We start from the raw sequence: 17,300 nt of genomic DNA, 5'->3' as shown, positions 1-17,300 counted from the left end.
ATGTCCAACCTAACCCTCCCCTGGCATCTTCCTGCCATTCTCTCAGGTCCTGTCACTGGTCACCAGAGAGCAGAGCTCACTGTCTGCTCCTCCTCCTCTTCTTCTCCTCATGAGGAAGCTGCAGATCATGATGTTTCTCCTCAGTCTCCTCTTCTCCAAGCTGAACAGACCAAGTGACTTCAGCTGCTTCTCACAGGTTTCCCCTCTAAATCCTTCCCCAACTCCATGCCCTCCTCTGGATGCTCTCCAGTAGCTTTGGATCTTTTTTATCCTGTGGCACCAAACCTGCACCCAGTGCTTGAGGTGGGGCCACACCAGTGCGGAGCAGAGCAGGACAATCTCCTCCCTCCATCAGTGAGCAATGCTGGATGCACCCCAGGACACGGTTGCCCCTCTTGGCTGCCAGGGCCAGCTTAGCTCAACATGGCCCTGCCCACCCCAGGCCCTGCCCAGCCTGGCTCTGCCCACCCTGGTGCTCCAGAGCGTGGCCACCTTCCCCATCCCATCCCCATCCCATCCCCGTCCCAGCCTCGCACACAGGTCCCATGCCATCCCTCCCCATCCCATTCCCAGCAGGAAAGACACAGTGTTCTCCAACGATGCTTTAATCCCCGTCATGGCTGCAGACACACTGCTGGCCAGGCTATACCATGTCCTGCGTGAACACAGCCACAGCCTGACACCCCACCGGGACATAGGCCAGCGCATCCACCTCTCCCCCGCCGTGGCTGGCCTTCTGGAAGTGGATCTCCAGGGTGTCTCGCATGGGCTCCTCGCCCAGTATGTCTGGGATACCAGTGAGCAGGACGGTGCGGGGGCAGCGAGAGGGCTGGAGCTGGGCAGAGCGGTTGAGTGGCAGCAGGATTCCCCCCAGCGCTTGCTCACCCCAAGCCGGCAGTGGCTGCTGCAGGGTTCCCGCCCAGGGTTCCCGCCCTTACCTGCAGGCTAGTGACATCTCCTCTCATGCACGGTGATATTTTGAGCTCGTATTTTCCTTTCCCAATAAGCACTGGCATGTGTCCTCTGGCGATTAGCCTCTCTGCCACTGCAGATGGAGAGAAAAGCCCTGAGCAGTCCCAGCCCCACTGAGCTCCATGTGCATCATGGCACTGGCATAGACACCAAGGCTTGGCACTGCCCAGCCCCAGCTCACCTGCACCAGCACTGCCCCAGGGGAGATGGGACAGCCTGTGCTCACCTGCCTTCCCCATTCCCCATGTACACAGCTCCACCTGCTCCCAGAAAACACCCTGTGCCCCCTCAAGCCAGCTGAGCTGCTCCCTGCTTGCTGCAGCCCCAGCCCAGCACACCCCACCCACCTCCATCCTGCACAAAGGTCAGCACCGCCACGCTGGAGTCATCCAGGACCTCACTGCTCTCCACCTCGCCACCCCCATTCTTCGTCTTGCTGAAGAAGAGCTGCAGCTTGTCCAGCAGAATCTCCTTGGGGATGCTCAGGCTGGGCAGGCCGGACAGAAGGAGACTCCTGTTGCTCCAAGTCAGCCCAATCTGTGGGTGGCACCAGCTGGTCAGTGCCAGGGCCGGCCCCAGGTCTCAGGGAGCTGTGCTGAGCTGGGCTGGTACCAGCAACCCGGTGTGGTGAAGCCAGACACAGCAAAGCTGGTGCATGCCCAGGGCAGCTCTGCAGTTCGGGGGAACTGCCGGCCCTCAGGACGCACCTCCAGGACAGATGGCAGCAGCAGGTCCACTGGTGCTGCCTGCACTCGCATTCTGCACCGCTCCAGCTCCTCCAGCTCCAACCCATAGCTCAACTCCACCATGTGCTCCTTCAGCTCTACAATCCTCTGTGCCACTGCAAGCAGGGAGAACCCCCGGCACAGGGGATCAACCACCTGCTCCAAGCACACCACAGGGAGACACGAGGCAGCCAACGCTTCAGGGACAGGGCACAACCCCACACTGCACTGCTAGAGGAGGCAGAGCTCCAAGCCCTGGCCCAAGGAGGAGGTGCCTCGCTCAGCTCACTCTTACCCTCCTCCTTCTCAAAGGTGATGAGAGCTGAGCCCCCCAGCAGAGGGTAGCGGATCAGTGGGGTGAGCACCAGCTTGTCCACGTCATCCTCATTTGTCACAAGCCCCTTAAACACCGTTTTCTTCTCCGGCAAAGCAGGCAGCATCTAGGTGTGGGTACACAGACCTAAAGGAGACTGGACCTGGCACAGGGCCTGTCCCTGCCAATCCACAGGCTAGAAACAAGCTCAAAGCAAACAGCCTGGAGAGCTCCTTTAGGTCTAGCTGTGCCTGGAGCCCCAAACCTATGGCTGCAGCTTCAGACACCAGCTTTGGAGCCACCTGCCAGCAGGAGAGCAGCCAGTTGTCACACAGTGCCCAGCTGCGCTCGCCTGCAGTCTCTCCAGCCAGGTTCACGCCCCTGAAAGCAGACCTGGGTGCCCACACGTGCTCTGTTACCCTGACTGGATCCGCCCAGAGGACCCTCTTCTTCACTTCTTCCAGTTTCTTTTTCAGCATCTCCTGCTTCTGCCTCAGTCTGCTCCTCTCCTCCTTTGCCAAAACGATGCCCATCTGGAAGAAAAGGAAAAGGGGCAGCAAGGGAGCCAGTGGAATGTGGGGCCCGCATCACGCTCCCTGGTTTAAGCACAGTGCTGTTCCTGAGCACAGCTCCACCTGGCTTCTTGTGTTTGTTTATGACTCTTCCTCCATAGCCACAGCACGAGCTCGTTTCTCAGCACAGGCCTGATGCAACACCCCACAACACCTCCACTGGGTCCAGAGCACAGCAGTCTCTGAGCTGTGAGACGAGTGATGCAGCCCTACCACCTACTACCACCATTCGAAGCCCAGGACAACTCCTCTGACCACCAACCTGGTGGAATTTCTCTTCATCTCTGCTTGAAGACAGTTGTTGCTCAAGGTTTATACGGAGCAGCTCTCCCTCTTTCTTCAGCTCTCGCATCCTTTGCTCTGCAGCTTCGTTGGCCTCTTGTAGCTCGGCACAGTCTTTCTCCAGAGCCTTGCACAGTTCCTGCAGGAGGCACCATCAGACAGCGAGACCCCATGGATGCTGATACTCCTGGCATGTAGTCCAAGAAGGAATCAGAAGCTCGAGCTTCCAGCTGCACCCAGAGTGGACTCGACCCCTCCTGGGCCACCACGGGACACACCTTGCAGCGCTTGATCTCCTGCTGGATGCCCTCAGGAGCCTCCTCTACGCAGCTGCCCTCTGGGCCCATGGGCATGGAACACTGGATGAAGGAGTCCTGAGAGCAGCAAGGGTGTTCAGCCACGCCAGACCAACATCTCTGGTAACCTCCAGCCCCTGGGTCTCCTCTGCTCCTCATGGCCCAGCCTTGCACTCCAGCCCTGCTTCACTTGCCCAGGTACAGCTCTCCCCAGCCCATTCCCCCCAGCCCAGTCCCACTCCCCGCTCCCCCCGAGGCCGCAGCCCTCACCTCCTCCGAGTCCATCCCCGCGGCACCGAGCCCTGCCCGCCCGCGACGCCGCTCCCCTGCAGCCCGCCGGGTCCTTCCCTCTTTCCCTTTCGCTTTGGGGGCCCCGGTCCCGCCCCGCCCGGTGGCCCCGCCCGGCTCCGGTGCCCCGTCTCTCCGCCCCTCTTCGCTCCCGGAGCAGCCCGGTCCTCGCTGCCCAGGCGGTAAAAACCGTTCGCCGCCCTGCCCCGCGCACTGAGGAACCGCAGTCGCGGTCCTGGCCACAGCTCAGCTGGAGGAGAGAGACCGGCACCGGGAACGAGCCCCTCCTCGATCCTTTCCCCTCCCCTCTTCTCCCTCACGGGTTGCCGTGCGTTTGGGAAGTTTTCCTGCAGGGACGGCGATGAGTTCTGTCCCCTCGGCGGGGAAGAGGTGCCTGCAGGCACTGCCCCATAGCACACCTGGACCATCACACCTTTCCCAGCAACCCTCCCACCCGACCCCGGCCCAGTCGCACTTCCAGACACCAAAGCAGGAAGGTTTTTAAAGAGCGTTTATTGGAGTCCCCCCCTGCACCTTCAGAACCGCAGCTTCTGGAAGAACCACTTGTTCTTGCCCGTCTTGTACCTGGGGGAGAGCAGAGGGGTCAGGGCACTCCACAGCTGCAGCCACAGCACCAACTGCTCCAAACAGGAGCCACAGGCACCGCATTCCATACCAGCTCAGGACCCAGCTGCCCACCAGAGCCATGCGTCCCAGATCCACTCCAAGCAGGAGCCACCAACACCACGGCCTGCAACAGCCCAGGCCCCAGCTGCCTGCCAAACCCCTTGAGTCCTAGAACACCCTGTGGGCGCCAAGGCTGCTCAGCTCCTGCTGCAAAGGGAGTTTCTGAACAGAAACCAGAGTGGGAGCACAAACACTGACATTAACTCCTGAAGAAAGCACCAGCACCACCCAGTCCCAGTGACAGACTGCAGTGGAATTGGGCAAAAAGCAGATATCATCACCCAGCATCTGAAGGGCGCCAACCTGGTCTGGTAGGAGCCTGTGGCTCTGGAAGTGGCATCGGAGCCTGTGGCTGTTGGCAGTTGTTCCCATCCTAGCCCACCAACACAGAGCAAAGGGAGGAACATACACAGCCAAAAACATATTCCAAAAGTGGGAGCACAGATGTCCAACCAGTCATCATCCAGGCTGTGGTACAACCATGCCGAGGCCTGGCCCAGCGACAGGTGCCGGCACTGCTGGAGACAGGCTTCAAACTCACCTTTCCTCAAATTTCACCTTGGCCTCACGCCTCGCTTTGCGTTTGAGTGCAGGGTCCCTGAACACATCCTTATTGACCACAGTCTTGTCCAGAGGAATGTCAACAGAATACCTAGGCGAGACAGCAGCAGGGCTGGCTGAGCTGCAGGGCCACAGCTGGAAGCACAGGAGGCAGGCACATATCCCAACACAGTTCATGGGACTACAGCTCCCAAAGTCCTCTCGGTGCTGGCAAGCACCACAGCTGTGCCTCTGTATTTGGTGCTCGTGGGGCCACACCTTGAATCCTGGGTTCAAGTTTTGGGCCCCTTACTACAAGACCTTGAGGGCCTGGAGCGTGTCTAGAGAAGGGGAACGGCACTGGGGAATGGGCTGGAGCTCAGGGGTTGTGAGGAGTAGATGAGGGATCTGGGGTTGTTCAGCCTAGAGGAGACTCCGGAGACTTCATCACAACCTGCAGCTTCCTCACAAGGGGAAGAGGAGTAGCAGGCACTGGGCTCTGCTCTCTGGTGACCAATGACAGGACACAACAGAATGCCAGGAAGATGCGCTGGGGAGGGTTAGGTTGGACATTAGGAAAAGGTTCTTCCCCTAGAGGGTGATGCAGCGCTGGAACAGCTGCCAGGGAAGCAGTCACAGTGCCAAGCCTGACAACATTCAAGCAGCATTTGAAAAGTGCCCTCAAACCCATGGGGTGAATGCTGGGGGTGTTCTGTGCAGGGACAGGAGTTGGGCTTGATGATCTTTGTGGGTCCCTTCCAACTCAAGACATTCTATGGTTCACTGGAGAGCACAGCTTGGCACTGCAACTGCTGTGAGGGACACAACAGCCAGGTGCTGCAACCACTGCAAGGCACTCACCGGGTGGGCATCAAGTGGTTGTAGTTGTAAACCTTGACGAAGGACTTGATCTTGGACCTCTTGGCGATCTTCTTCTTGCCCATGGCAGCTGTCACCTTGCGTGGGTAACGGTCGATGCCCGCCACCAGGGCGTGGCTGTACGGCCTGTCTGAGGTGCCATCATCGATGTTCTGAAAGAGACCGCCCACCAATAGGATGGCACCATGGAGCCTGGGTACCAGGAGCCATCCTGGGCTCAACGGGGCTGCCCAGGAATGGCAGCTGGGGTTACTCCAGGCTTCATACAGAAAACACTGGCAAACAAACTCTCTAAGTCTCATTTTGGAGTTTTAGAAAGCAAACATCCTTTATCAGGCCTGGGCAACACGAGGGAGTGATCTCAATCAGTCGTCTGCACTGAGACAAGAGCTCAGGACCAAATGTATTTCCTGCTTACACGCATGTGTATAAGTTTCCCCAGATATTTTATACAAGTTCTGTTACTTTCCAAGGTCTAATTTTAATGTTATTATGAACTTCACAACAGTCAAAACTCTTGCTAATTTGGAGCTTTGGATCCAGCTCTGCATGGCCTTACACCTGAGATAGGGAAAGACTGCAAACAGGTGATTACAGAAGACACCTCTGCTCAGCACAGATCACCCAGAACAGAAAGTGGCACCATCTCCAAAGAATGGAGGATTAAAAAGATGATCCAAGGGCTGGAGCACCTCCCACACAAGGACAGGCTGATAGAGTTGAGATTGTTCAGCCTGGAGAAGAGAAGGCTCAGAGAAGTCCTTATAGCAACCTTCCAGTACCTGAAAGGGGCTACAAGAAAGCTGAGGAGGGACTGTTTACAAAGGCTCGTAGTGATAAGACGAGGGGGAACGGGTATAAATTGTAGAGGGACAGATTTAGGCGTGACATAAGAAAGATTTTTTTTCACGGTGAGAGTGGTGAGGCACTGGAGCAGGTTGCCCAGGGTAGTTGTGGCTGCCCCATCCCTGGAGGGGTTCAAGGGCAGGCTGCCCGGAGCTTTGAGCAACCAGATATCCCTGCACATAGCAGGGGGTGGAATTGGATGGGCTTTGAGGTCCCTTCCAACCCAAACCAATCCATGATTCTCTGAATGCACAATGTATGAGAAAACAGCCTGAAAGAAAACCTGCTCTCAGAAAGGGATTCTGACTTTCAAAAAAATACAGTTCCTTAGGGCAACACTTTAGCTTAAATCTCAACGTCCCACTTCTTGCACCAGGAACTCCTCCTTGTATTACGCTCACCTTCACGATGACGGCCTTGCGGCCCGAGTAGCGCCCGGCGAGCACCAGCACCACCTTCCCCGGCTTCATGAACTTCCCCATCCCTGCGGAGACACCGCGAGGCGGTCACGGCCGAGTCCCCGCCCGCCGCCGCCGCGGATGGCGACGGATCCCTGCCGAGGCCGCGGCTGGCCCCACTCACCGAGCTCCTGCGGCGATGGCGCCCACACCGGAAGAGGAAGCGGCGGCCGCGCCGATGACGTCACGTCAGCGCCAGCCACTTCCGGTTCGGCGCAGAGGGAGGGAAAGGGAACGCCGCGGCTACTGAGCGGCCCCGGCCGGAGCCCCCAGCCCCCCCTGTCCCCAGTCTCGGTTGATTCCAGTCCTTGATGCTAGCCAAATTCCCGGTCCAGTCCCAATCCCGACAAGTCCCGGCTGATTTCGGATCATAGAATCATAGAACAGTTTGGGTTGGAAAGGACCTCAAAGCCCACCCAGTTCCACCCCTGCCATGGGCAGGGACACCTCCCACTGGATCAGGCTGCCCAAGGCCCATCCAGCCTGGCCTTGAACCCCTCCAGGGATGGGACAGCCACCACTGCTCTGGGCAACCTGGGCCAGTGCCTTGTCGCCTCTTCTGTTCCCATTCCAACAGTTCCATGTCATTCGTATGTTGAGGATTCCAGAACTGGACACAATAATCCAGATGAGGTCTCACAAGAGAGGAACAGAGGGGCAGAATCACCTCCCTCGCCCTGGTGGCCACACTTCTTTTGATGCAGCCCAGGACACAGTTGGTTTCTGGGCTGTGAGTGCACACTGCCGGTTCATGTTGAGATTCTCATCAACCAGCACCTCAAGTCCTTATCTGCAGGGCCGCCCTCAATCATGTCATCTCCCATCTGGTACTGGAACTGGGGATTGCCCCAACCCAGGTGTAGGACCTTGTGCTTGGCCTTGTTGAACCTCACAAGGTTCTCACAGCTCCACTTCTCCAGCCTGTCCAGGTCCCTCTGGATGACATCCTGTCCTTCTGGTGTGGATGCGAGCCAATTCCCGATCCTAGACAGTCCCTGGTCCCAGGAAATTCCCAGTCCCTGCCAGCCTCCCATCCCAGTTGACTCCCGACCCCAGCCAACTCCAGACTCTGGACAGTCCCAGTATTCAAAGGCCACTGATACCAGGAGATTCCCAGCCGATTTCTGACCCCTGCCTGTCCCCAGCCAGTCCTCACTGATTCCTAACCAGTGTCCAGCCCTGGCTGATGCCTGACCCCCAGTCCCTGGCAGTCCCCAGTCCTGGCTGATTCCCGACCCCCAGTCCCGGCAGATCCCCACCGCCCACGGGCTGTGCCGCAGCAGGCTCGGATGCAGTCCCTGCTGTCGCACTCGGCACAGAGCAAGCCCCCATCCCACCGGGAATTCCAGACAATTTCCACTCTGGTTATAGATGGCAGAGAACTGCAGCACTGGGCCAGTGCCGGGCACAAATGAAAACACAGGAACTGGGGCAGCCTCTTCCCACACAAAACTTGCCAAAGCAATTTAATGCATCCCCCGTGGAACACCGGGCTGCTGGCGTGCCGGCCACTGTGCAGACTCCCAACAGAATTCCAGGACTGCCGAACACCACCACTGGTGGAGCACAGACCCCACGGCTCTGTAGATTTCACACCCACGACATCCCCAACCCTGGAATGGCCCAGAAGCAGCCACACACCTCTCGTCAGGGGCAGCATTTGGAGCACAAATTGAACAACCACATGGACACAGCACAGGAGCTGAGCTGCACATTTCTCAGGGGCTTTCCCAGCCGCCTTTTCAAGCCTCTGCCATGCTTGGGGCACCAGCCCCACACGAGCCTCACACCAGCACTGCCAGTGGGGCAGTTCTGTTCCTCTGAGCAGCATGCGAGGAGCAGGTGAGGTTTGTACAGGGGGCAGCCTCATAAAAAACACCGATTTCTAGCATAAAACACCATTAAGATTTCCCTAAAAGCAAATATCGATTTCAAAGAGCCAAAGTTGGTCTATAAAAGCTGGACGTCTGGAGCTGCTCACTTGTGGAAAAGGGAACATCTACCACAAAACCACATCAAAATGCATCTTTGATGTTCTTCAGCTGCCGGACGGCCAGATCGACCGGGAGGTGGAATTTCAAGTTGCTCAGGCGACTGAGGAGGTTGAGGGCACCCTCAAAGCCAGTGTTTGTCATGTAGCTCCAGGGCTGGTAGTGGGATTGCACCAGAGCTCCCGACTTGCAGATGAGGTTGACCCAGGAGACCAGGCGCTGTTCGTTCAGCGCCAGGCACACCAGTGCCTTCAGCTCTGAGTCTGCGCTGCGTTTGAAGGGGTCGTGCTCAGCGAGGACAGTGTGGATAGCTGTCAGCAGGCTCTGTTTGGGAGTAACGGCTGCTCCTCCTGTCACAGGCAAAGCAAAGGACTGGGAGAGCTTGCGAGCCGGTGATTCCACAAAGGCTTGTCCGTTCTTAGCATTGTAGTACTTTACAAAGAGTTCCCAGGGGTGCATGGCCTGTGGGGTTGAGGTGAAGGCAGGAATCAGGCATGCGATGGGTGCCAGAACCAGGCTCATTCCTTGTGAGGAGGCACAGAGTCCATGAGCCATCAGGTCCCGCAAAGCGATGGTCAGCTCCTTCCGCACGGCCAGGGTCAGCTCATCCCTGCCTCCCGAGAGAACATCCTGCAGGTCAGGAGAACCCAGAGCGTGTTCTTCCCACTGGTGTCTCACAGCGAGCTGCCTCACCCGCTCCACTGCCAGCTCCAGCTTCCTAATCAAGGGGGTATAGTCCCTGCTGGCTTGGTCCTTCTGCCAGAGGCTGCGAGGAACCTGACCGGCAGCACAACCAAACTGGCTGACAGCAAAGATCTGCAGCACAGCAAGCACACGACGCATGAGGTGCAGGCCCGTTTCTCGCATCTTCCTGGTATCTTCTGGGCTCACTGGTCAGGGTAGAAAAGAGAAAAAACCCCACTCTTGTTAAGGAATCCACAGCTCTGCTCCTGCATAACATACACCGGGAGCGCAAACACCTGCTCCTCTTCTATCATGGATTCTCCTCTGGAGCTTATCTCATAGGACTGATATTACTTTTTCTAGTTTCAAAGCACTGATGGCAAGCAGAAAAGCAAAAATTTGCCCAGCCTGTTCTCACCATCAGGTCATCTAGGAGAGGAAGAATCCTACAATGGCTTTCCTAGTGGGAATGTATGACCAAAAATATGGAGGAAAGATCAGTCTTCAGACATAACGGACTCACACAGGTAACTAGCATTCAGCAAAATGTCTGTTGAAGGAGCATCGCGGCATTTTCTAGAAGCACCTTGTCTCAGAAGGCTGACACACACTGCTTACACCCAGCACTGTTATTAATTCAGTTTGTAAGAGCAGCCACGCTGGGTGAGACCCAAAGCCCATCCAGGCCAGGATTCCATCTTTGACAGACAGCAGATGCCTCAGAGTACAGAAGGTAAAGGCACTGTAGCGCTTCTGCTAGTACACTACCCTAGCTCCAACAAATTCATGTGATAAGTAGACAAGTCTCAAATTACAAGGAACAGCGGACCCACACAGCTCACTGTATCTGCTCACAGAGCTAGGAAGTCCAAGAGCATTAACAGTAGCCCAACAGTGTGTGCAAACAAGGCTGCTCAGCCTGCCTGCACTTTACACCAAGTACAGAATTACAGAACGCTTTGGGTTGGAAGGGACCTTAAAGATTATCCAGTTCCACCCCTCTGCCGTGTGAAGGGACACCTCCCACTAGATCCAGCTGCTCCAAGCTTCACCCAACCTGGCCTTGAACACTTCCAGGGATGGGGCAGCCACCACAGCTCTGGGCAACCTGGGCCAGGACCTCATCCTCACAGGAGGACATTTCTTCCTAAGAGCTCATCTCAACCTCCCCTCTTTCAGCTGAAAACCGTTCACCCTCATCCTGTCCCTGTGCTACCTGATCAACAGCCCCTCCCCAGCTTTTCTAGAGCCCCTTTCAGTACTGAAAAGGCTGCTTTCTCTGCAGCCCTCTCTTCTCTAGGCTGAACAACCTCAACTCTCTCAGCCTGTATCAGAAGTCCCTTCTGCTCCTGATCTCAGCTGGAAACCAATACCACCCCTCTGTGCCTCAGGCTCTGTGACTTTGTGAATGATCACATGGAGGAAGGGGGAAGGTATGGGGCACCAGTCTGCCGCCAGTGGGAGCAGGAAAGCACAGAAACCAACTGCTAGGAAAGAAACAAAACAGCCTTGTGTGATTGGATGCTGGTTTGTGCTGGCCAAATCTCAAGTGCATAATGGAAGCTCCAAGCAGTGCCCACCTCTGTTTCCAGAAGACTGTGAATTTGGCTTGTAGGTGCCACTAACATCCTTTTTGCCTGCACATTCACAGTGCCCATCTTCTGCCTTGCCAGAGCCTCCAACTTCATCTAGAACAAGAATTTCACACTGTTATTTCACACTGGTGAATTTAAGCTGTGCCTCAAGTATTAAGCTCCTTAGAGCTTTCTGCACCTTTTCATCAGTCTCTTGTTGCCCACAACCAGATCACAGATCCGTACATCCCTTGACTCAGAAACCCTTCCTGCGTCTGTGACCTCCCACTCAGAACACTTGTCAGGGAATTACAAATTAATCCAATCTGTCCAGCTAAAATTCAGCACTGACCCTGAATGAAGCTGATGAACATTTCAAGGTCCCTTATCTGCGTCTTCAGTTGTTCCACCAGCTGCTCCTTCACCCTGGCTGGGTTCACAATCTGCGCTATGGCAGCATCCACACGTTGTCGCAGCTCCTCTGGAGAGAGCGTAGCGACATCTTCACTCAAGTCCATGTCCAGCTTATTTATCAGCTCGTTTATGATCATCTGCAAAATATGAGTCAGGACTGTGAGTTGACCACATTGGCACTGCTGCCCACCAGCTCCTAAACACACCTGTACTGACTCGTTACCCGGGAAGAGCCCAACTCTGCTGCGCACCGAAAATGACTGGAGAAGACACAGGACAGGTTTACACGAGCTACTGATACATTATTGCAGCCACTGGTGAGGAATAAGGACCCACCAACTCCTACAGCCAGTAAGAAGCTCACAAATGCTAAGAAGAAACACGAGCAACATGATTTTGAGAGCCTTACCCGTTGTCTTTCCATAACCACAGACTGAGGCAGAGAATCATAGCTGCCCTCCTGGTAAGCAAATGTCTCCAGGTCATCCAGCTGCGTCTTGAGCTGCAGGATGAGCTCTCTCTGCTTCTCCTTACGGACCTCAATTTGTTCCTGCTTCTCTCTCTCACTCTGGAAAAAAGTTACTGGTAAATAAAATCAAAGATTTACCATAGTAGCCAGCCCCCAGAGACCAGGATCATGGTACGAGGAACGATCCCTTCAGCTCATGTACTGAACTAGCAAACACCAAACACTAGGCTGAGGACAAGATTTGCTTGTACACCAAGGAGCGGTACCAGCCACAGCACCTCACCCGACAAAGGAAGAGTCTCTCCAGACCTCCAGCACCCAGCCTGCCTCAAGCCTGGGATCTGGGAAGCACTGCTGCAAGCAGCCAAACAACACGTATGCATTAAAGATCCTTGGAGTCACCACTGTGTCTAGGAGCAGAGCAGGGCTTCGATGCACATCCCTACAAGCTGGCTCCCAGTCACCACAGGCCTACATGCTCCGGTAACCAAGCTTTGTGCAAATCCACTGGCCTGTCTCTCTCCGGAGCCGACTGCAGCCAGACCGCAAGGCCATGGGTGGCTGCAATAGCTGCCCCGCTCTCTGCACAGCCAACGTAACAGGCTTCAGCCAGGCCAATGCAAACACTGACCCTGGGACACTATCCAATGGGACATGTAGTTACCTGAGGGGAGATGGTATTCTCCTCATCCAGCAAGGGCTCTGCCAGCAGCAGCGCCCCACAGAGCTGGCTCAACATGGCCTATACCCTCTGCGCTGCCCTGAGCAGAGGATTCTCTGTGTGTTTGTCGGGGTCTCCCCTTTTTGCATGCCACATCGGCCCTCCCTGCAGCTAGTCCCCCCTCCCCAGCACCTCCAGTCCCCCCGCACCTCTTGGTCCCAATCCCCAAAGTTTCATCCTCCCCTGGACATTCCAGTACTGGCACCCCCTCCCCAGTACCTCCCATCCTGGTCTCCCCACACCTGCTTGTCCCTTCCCCTGGCACTCAACAGAGCGGGCCTCGTGCATCCCCTATTTCCCTTCCCCACACCCCCAGTCCTGTCCCCATACACACATCAGGCCAGGCCCCATGCACACCTTGTCCTGTTGCCACTGCATCCCCCTGCTCCGTTTCCCCCACGCTCACTGAGGAGGGCCCCGTGCACTCCCTTTTCCCAGTTCCCCGACACTCACAAGGCTGATGCCCCGTGCACACCTTGGTCCCAGTCCCGTTCCCCCGTGCCACCTGGTTCCCATCCTCATCCCCTCTGTCCCATTCCCTCTGCATTCATCAGTTCCCCACACACACAACCCCTGTTCCCATCCTGCTGTACTCACCAGGACGGGGCCCACCCCCCCATCCCGGTCCCCGCACCCCCCATTCCCAGTCCCCACTCACTCATCCCAGTCCTAGTCCCCGCACGCTCATCTCGGTCCCCGCATCCCGCCCCCGTCCCGTTCCCCGCACACTCCTCCCGGTCCCCAACCACCCTGGTCCTGTCCCCCTACCTCCTATCCGTTCCCGGTCCCGCACTCACCGGCGCGGGCCCCGCGCACCCACGAAAGGCGAACTCCTCGAGCTCGCGGAGGAGCCGCCGCTGCTCGCCGGGCGCGGCGCGCGCCACCTGCCGCAGCCGGAACTGCACCTGCGCGAAGTGCGAGCCCAGCGCCAGCAGCGCCGCCTGCAGCCGCCGCCGCTCCGCGCGCAGCCGCCGCACCGACCCGCCAGCCGCTGCCGCCGCCGCCTCCTCCTCCTCTTCTTCTTCCTCCTCTTCCTCCTCCTCCGCCGCCGCCGCCGACACGGCGCCCACCGGCGCCCAGCGCTCCCCCGGTCCCTCCGCTTCCATGGCTGCCGCTACCGAGGCCGCCGCGCTGCCGCCATCTTGGCCCGAGGATGGGGCGGGATAGAGCGCCCCCCCGTGGCGAAAGAGCGACGATAGAGCGGTGACAGCGCGGCGACAGAGCACCCCCCGCGGCGCGGAGGACTGCGGGCACCGGCGGGCTCGGTGCGTCTCGGGGGTCCTGGTGGATCCCGGTGGATCCCAGGGGTTTGGTGCATCCCGGGAGTCTCGGTGGATCCCTGTGAAATCCTGGAGATCTCGGTGCATCCCAGAGGGGTCCCAGGACATCCCGGGGGGGGGAGGAGTCTCCGGGCATCTCGGGGGTCTCGGTGCATCCCGAGGGTATTCGGTGATCCCAGGGGTCTCAGTGGATCTCGAGGGATCCCGGGGGTCAGTGCATCCCAGGGATCTCAGTGTATCCCGGAGATCCTGGGAGGGTCAGTGGATCCCGGGGGTTCGGTGCATCCTGTGAGTCTCAGTGGATCCCGGTGCATCCCGGAGATCCTGGGGCGAGTTGGTGCATCCCGGTGAAATCCCGGGGGTCTTAGTGCATCCCGGGGGCCTCGGCGGATCCCGGTGGGGCTGCAGCGCATCTCCAAGGTCCCGGTGGATCCCGGGGGTTGCAGTAGATTCTGACGGTCTCGGTGCATCCCAGGGGCATCGATGAATCCTGAGGGGTTTCAGCGCATCGCAGCGGATCCCAGGGCCATCAGTGGATCACGGGGACTTCCGGTGCATCCCGGGGATCCTGGAGCGCGTGGGGCGAGCTCCGGCGGCGGCGCTGCGGGGAACCGAGCCGCCAGGGGCCCCTCCGATCCCCGCCCGGGCCCGAAATAGCGCGGGGCGGGGCCGCGGCCGCCATGGCCAGGCGAGACGGGGCCGGGCCGGGCCGGGCCGGGCCGGGCCGGGATCGGGACCGGGGGGATGGGGCGGGACGGGACGGGGTGGGATCGGGACCGGGGGCATGGGGCGGGACGGGACAGAACGGGACGGGACGGGACGGGACGGGACGAGACGGGACTGAACGGAACGGGACGGGACGGGACGGGACAAGACAGGGCAGAACGGTACAGGATGGGATGGGGTGGGATGGGATGGGATGGGATGGGACAGAATGGGATGGAACTGGACAGGACGAGACAGAATGAGACAGAATGGGATGGGACAGGATGGGATGGAAAGGGAAAGGACAGGACAGGGCAAGATGAAACAGGATGGGGCAGGACAGAACAGGATGGGACAGAGCAGAACTGGACAGGGCAGGATGGGATGGAGCAGGATGGGATGGGAGAGGACAGGACAGAATGGGATGAGATGGGACAGGAGAAGAGAGGGCACAGCTGGGATGGGCAGCACCCAGTCAGGGTCTCAGGGCCTGGAGCTGAGGCCCCACTGGGCAGGGCAGGGCCCTCCCACCAAGTTCTGCAGGGGTGTGAGGAGGAGGGCTGGCCAGCCAAGCAGGAGCAGGATTGGGGCACCTCCTGGCATCACCCAGAGCTAGTGGACACCACAGTGATAGCGCTGCTCTGCTCCATCCCAGGCAACCAGCAAAGACGCTGTGGTACGATCGGCCGCGGTACGTCTACCTGGAGTTCTGCGTTGAGGACAGCAGAGATGTCAAGGTCACCATTGAAGACCAGCGGCTGGAGTTTAGGTGAGCCCTGGTGACCAGGACGTGGCCCTGAAGCCGGGGTCTCTGTGAGAGCAGGAGTGTGTGGCCTCAGCCCCGTCCCACGCCTGGCTCTTGTGGTGTTTTGGCAGTTGCAAAAATGCAGACGGCGTGGAGTTCTACAACAAGATTGACTTGTATGCCAGGATCAACTCCAAGGTGAGGCTTCCCCTCAGCAAACTGTTCTCTGGCAGTTGGCATCAGAGTCACAGGCTGTGCAGTCCTGAGCAACCCTGCTTAGTGTTGAACAGCTCAAGTTGAGTGGCCTCAAGTTGTGCCAGGGGAGGTTTAGATTGGATGTTATTAAAAATGGCTTTACCGAAAGAGTGGTGAAGCCCTGGCAGAGGCTGCCTGGAGCAGTGGTGGAGTCACCATCCCTTGAGGTGTTCAAAAAACTTGTAGATGTGGCATTTCAGGACATGGTTTACTCAGCACGGTGGGGTTGGCCTGACAGTTGGATTGGATGAGCTTAGAGGTCTCTTCCAACCTTAATGATTCTATGAACCCTCCCATTTCCCAAGAGCCTGAGTGGTGTGAGCGTAAACCTGGGATTCCTGATGGCAGCCCTGGCACTCACAGAGCTGCCCAGGGCCAGGAACAGCCTGTCTCTCTGGTTCTGCATGGCTCGCAGCCTACACGTGGCCAAGCTTTAGCCCTGTGCATGTCCGCAGTGGATTGCAGAGAGGAGTCCAGCAGACACGGAGGTGAGGCACCCCTGATCTCTTGGCAGGACTCACGGGAGAAACGCTCTGACCGGTCCATCACGTGCTTTATGAGGAAGTGGAAGGAGAAAGTGGCCTGGCCCCGCATCACCAAGGAGAACATCAAGGTGTGTGTGGTGGCTGGCTATCAGGAACCACCTCCGTGCCGTGCTGTCCCCATGCAGTGCTCGAGTTCCCAGGGACCAACCTGCCCCCAGAAGAGAGCTCTCAAAGAGCCCAACCTTGTCACCACCAGCCCAGGGACCTCTGCCCTCCAGGAGGGATGTGGCAACACTTTCCCTTGATGTAGGCAGGGTCAGAACCAGCTCCAGCAGGCGAAGGGACCCACTCCCCTTCCCCAGTGCACCCAGTCCCCTCCCCAGTGCAGAAGCAGCCTGCACTTGTCCCACAGCGATCCCTGGGCTGGGAGCTGGGGGCTGCCAGTTCCTGTCCGTGCTGTTCCCTCCCTCAGCAGATCCTCTCTCTGCCCACAGCCAGCTTGGCTTTCTGTAGACTTCGACAACTGGCGAGACTGGGAAGGGGACGAGGAGGTGGAAAGGGCCATGGTGGAGCAGTACGCCGAGGTGAGTGTGGGTGCCTGTGGAGTGGGAGCTTGGGATGGGGGAGCCGAGCCTTTGGAGCTCCCACCGCCGCTTCTTTACCACCCAGATGCTGGAGAAGGTGACAGACAAAGGCCCCCCCCCGGCCATGGATGACCTGGACGTGAGTATGGCCAGGGAGCGGGTTCCCATGGACACTGCACTGGCTGCAGCCGCCCCGCCAGGCCGTGCCTGGACCCTGCTGGCTCCGGGCCGCCGGTGGCAGCTCAGCCAGTGCCGGGGCTAACGGGGATGCTCTCCCCGGGGCTGCCTCTTTCCTGGCACCTCCCCCCGCCACAGGACGACGTTTGAAGCCAGGACCCCGGGGCCGCCGAGCACCGCGGAGCCACAGGGGCGGGAGGAAACGGAGCCGCCCCGGCCGGTTCGCAACCAACGCCGACCCAGGGCGGCGGGAACCGTCCGGTGACTCGCGCGGGGCAATAAATGTGAGCTGCTGCCGCCGCTGCCTCTTGTCCTCTCGGGCCCCGCCGCACCGAGAACCGGGAGCCTCCGCCGCCAC

General features: G+C 58.4%; 4 protein-coding genes across 5 annotated transcripts; 1 reads left to right on the top strand and 3 right to left on the bottom strand.

The window, feature by feature from the left end:
- Positions 1–595: 595 nt before the first annotated feature.
- Positions 596–3,511, bottom strand: IFI35 (interferon induced protein 35). 2 transcript variants are annotated; one of them, XM_069877071.1, is made up of 9 exons: positions 3,431–3,511; positions 3,143–3,238; positions 2,845–3,003; positions 2,430–2,543; positions 1,993–2,137; positions 1,680–1,813; positions 1,320–1,509; positions 939–1,045; positions 596–835 (listed from the first exon to the last, which is right to left on the bottom strand). In XM_069877071.1, exons 1-9 carry the CDS (start codon positions 3,443–3,445, stop codon positions 644–646), a joined length of 1,152 nt encoding a protein of 383 aa, XP_069733172.1. In that variant the 5' UTR covers positions 3,446–3,511; the 3' UTR covers positions 596–643. The 2 variants fall into 2 exon arrangements, with proteins under 2 accessions (XP_069733172.1, XP_069733173.1); XM_069877072.1 differs by lacking the exon at positions 3,143–3,238 and having other exon boundaries at positions 3,431–3,509.
- Positions 3,512–3,944: 433 nt separating this feature from the next.
- On the bottom strand, positions 3,945–7,068 carry RPL27 (ribosomal protein L27). Its single transcript, XM_069877077.1, has 5 exons — positions 6,983–7,068; positions 6,802–6,884; positions 5,537–5,706; positions 4,677–4,787; positions 3,945–4,033 (listed from the first exon to the last, which is right to left on the bottom strand). The coding sequence occupies exons 2-5, from the start codon at positions 6,880–6,882 to the stop codon at positions 3,985–3,987; spliced, it is 411 nt and encodes a 136-aa protein (XP_069733178.1). The 5' UTR covers positions 6,883–6,884; positions 6,983–7,068; the 3' UTR covers positions 3,945–3,984.
- Positions 7,069–8,297: 1,229 nt separating this feature from the next.
- RUNDC1 (RUN domain containing 1) lies at positions 8,298–13,854 on the bottom strand. The gene is made up of 5 exons (XM_069877068.1): positions 13,509–13,854; positions 11,931–12,089; positions 11,460–11,658; positions 11,114–11,221; positions 8,298–9,739 (listed from the first exon to the last, which is right to left on the bottom strand). Exons 1-5 carry the CDS (start codon positions 13,815–13,817, stop codon positions 8,874–8,876), a joined length of 1,641 nt encoding a protein of 546 aa, XP_069733169.1. The 5' UTR covers positions 13,818–13,854; the 3' UTR covers positions 8,298–8,873.
- Positions 13,855–14,578: 724 nt separating this feature from the next.
- On the top strand, positions 14,579–17,242 carry PTGES3L (prostaglandin E synthase 3 like). Its single transcript, XM_069877076.1, has 7 exons — positions 14,579–14,679; positions 15,352–15,465; positions 15,573–15,639; positions 16,211–16,309; positions 16,676–16,765; positions 16,851–16,904; positions 17,081–17,242. The coding sequence occupies exons 1-7, from the start codon at positions 14,672–14,674 to the stop codon at positions 17,090–17,092; spliced, it is 444 nt and encodes a 147-aa protein (XP_069733177.1). The 5' UTR covers positions 14,579–14,671; the 3' UTR covers positions 17,093–17,242.
- Positions 17,243–17,300: the final 58 nt, after the last annotated feature.

The sequence above is a fragment of the Phaenicophaeus curvirostris genome, chromosome 26 (assembly GCF_032191515.1).
Source record: "Phaenicophaeus curvirostris isolate KB17595 chromosome 26, BPBGC_Pcur_1.0, whole genome shotgun sequence".
Taxonomy (NCBI): Eukaryota; Metazoa; Chordata; class Aves; order Cuculiformes; family Cuculidae; genus Phaenicophaeus; species Phaenicophaeus curvirostris.
The sequence above is the reverse complement of the archived record's forward strand: the minus strand, read 5'-3'. Positions and strand labels throughout refer to the sequence as shown.

Bases quoted from the DNA above. Each gene is read 5' to 3' on its own strand.
- IFI35 (XM_069877071.1), bottom strand. The intron at 2,544-2,844 runs GTTGGTGGTCAG...CTTTTCTTCCAG, and splicing joins ATGAAGAGAAATTCCACCAG to ATGGGCATCGTTTTGGCAAA. The intron at 1,046-1,319 runs GTGGGTGGGGTG...CTCCATCTGCAG, and splicing joins GACCTTTGTGCAGGATGGAG to TGGCAGAGAGGCTAATCGCC.
- RPL27 (XM_069877077.1), bottom strand. From the start codon at position 6,882: ATGGGGAAGTTCATGAAGCCGGGGAAGGTGGTGCTGGTGCTCGCCGGG. The intron at 4,788-5,536 runs GTGAGTGCCTTG...TGTCTCGCCTAG, and splicing joins AACCACTTGATGCCCACCCG to GTATTCTGTTGACATTCCTC. The intron at 4,034-4,676 runs GTGAGTTTGAAG...GCTCTCCCCCAG, and splicing joins AAGGTGAAATTTGAGGAAAG to GTACAAGACGGGCAAGAACA.
- RUNDC1 (XM_069877068.1), bottom strand. From the start codon at position 13,817: ATGGAAGCGGAGGGACCGGGGGAGCGCTGGGCGCCGGTGGGCGCCGTG. The intron at 12,090-13,508 runs GTGAGTGCGGGA...ACTTTTTTCCAG, and splicing joins GGTGCGCGGGGCCCGCGCCG to AGTGAGAGAGAGAAGCAGGA. The intron at 9,740-11,113 runs GTGGGCACTGCT...TACCCTGACCAG, and splicing joins ACAGTCTTCTGGAAACAGAG to TGAGCCCAGAAGATACCAGG.
- PTGES3L (XM_069877076.1), top strand. The intron at 15,466-15,572 runs GTGAGCCCTGGT...GTGTTTTGGCAG, and splicing joins GACCAGCGGCTGGAGTTTAG to TTGCAAAAATGCAGACGGCG. The intron at 16,310-16,675 runs GTGTGTGTGGTG...CTCTGCCCACAG, and splicing joins TCACCAAGGAGAACATCAAG to CCAGCTTGGCTTTCTGTAGA.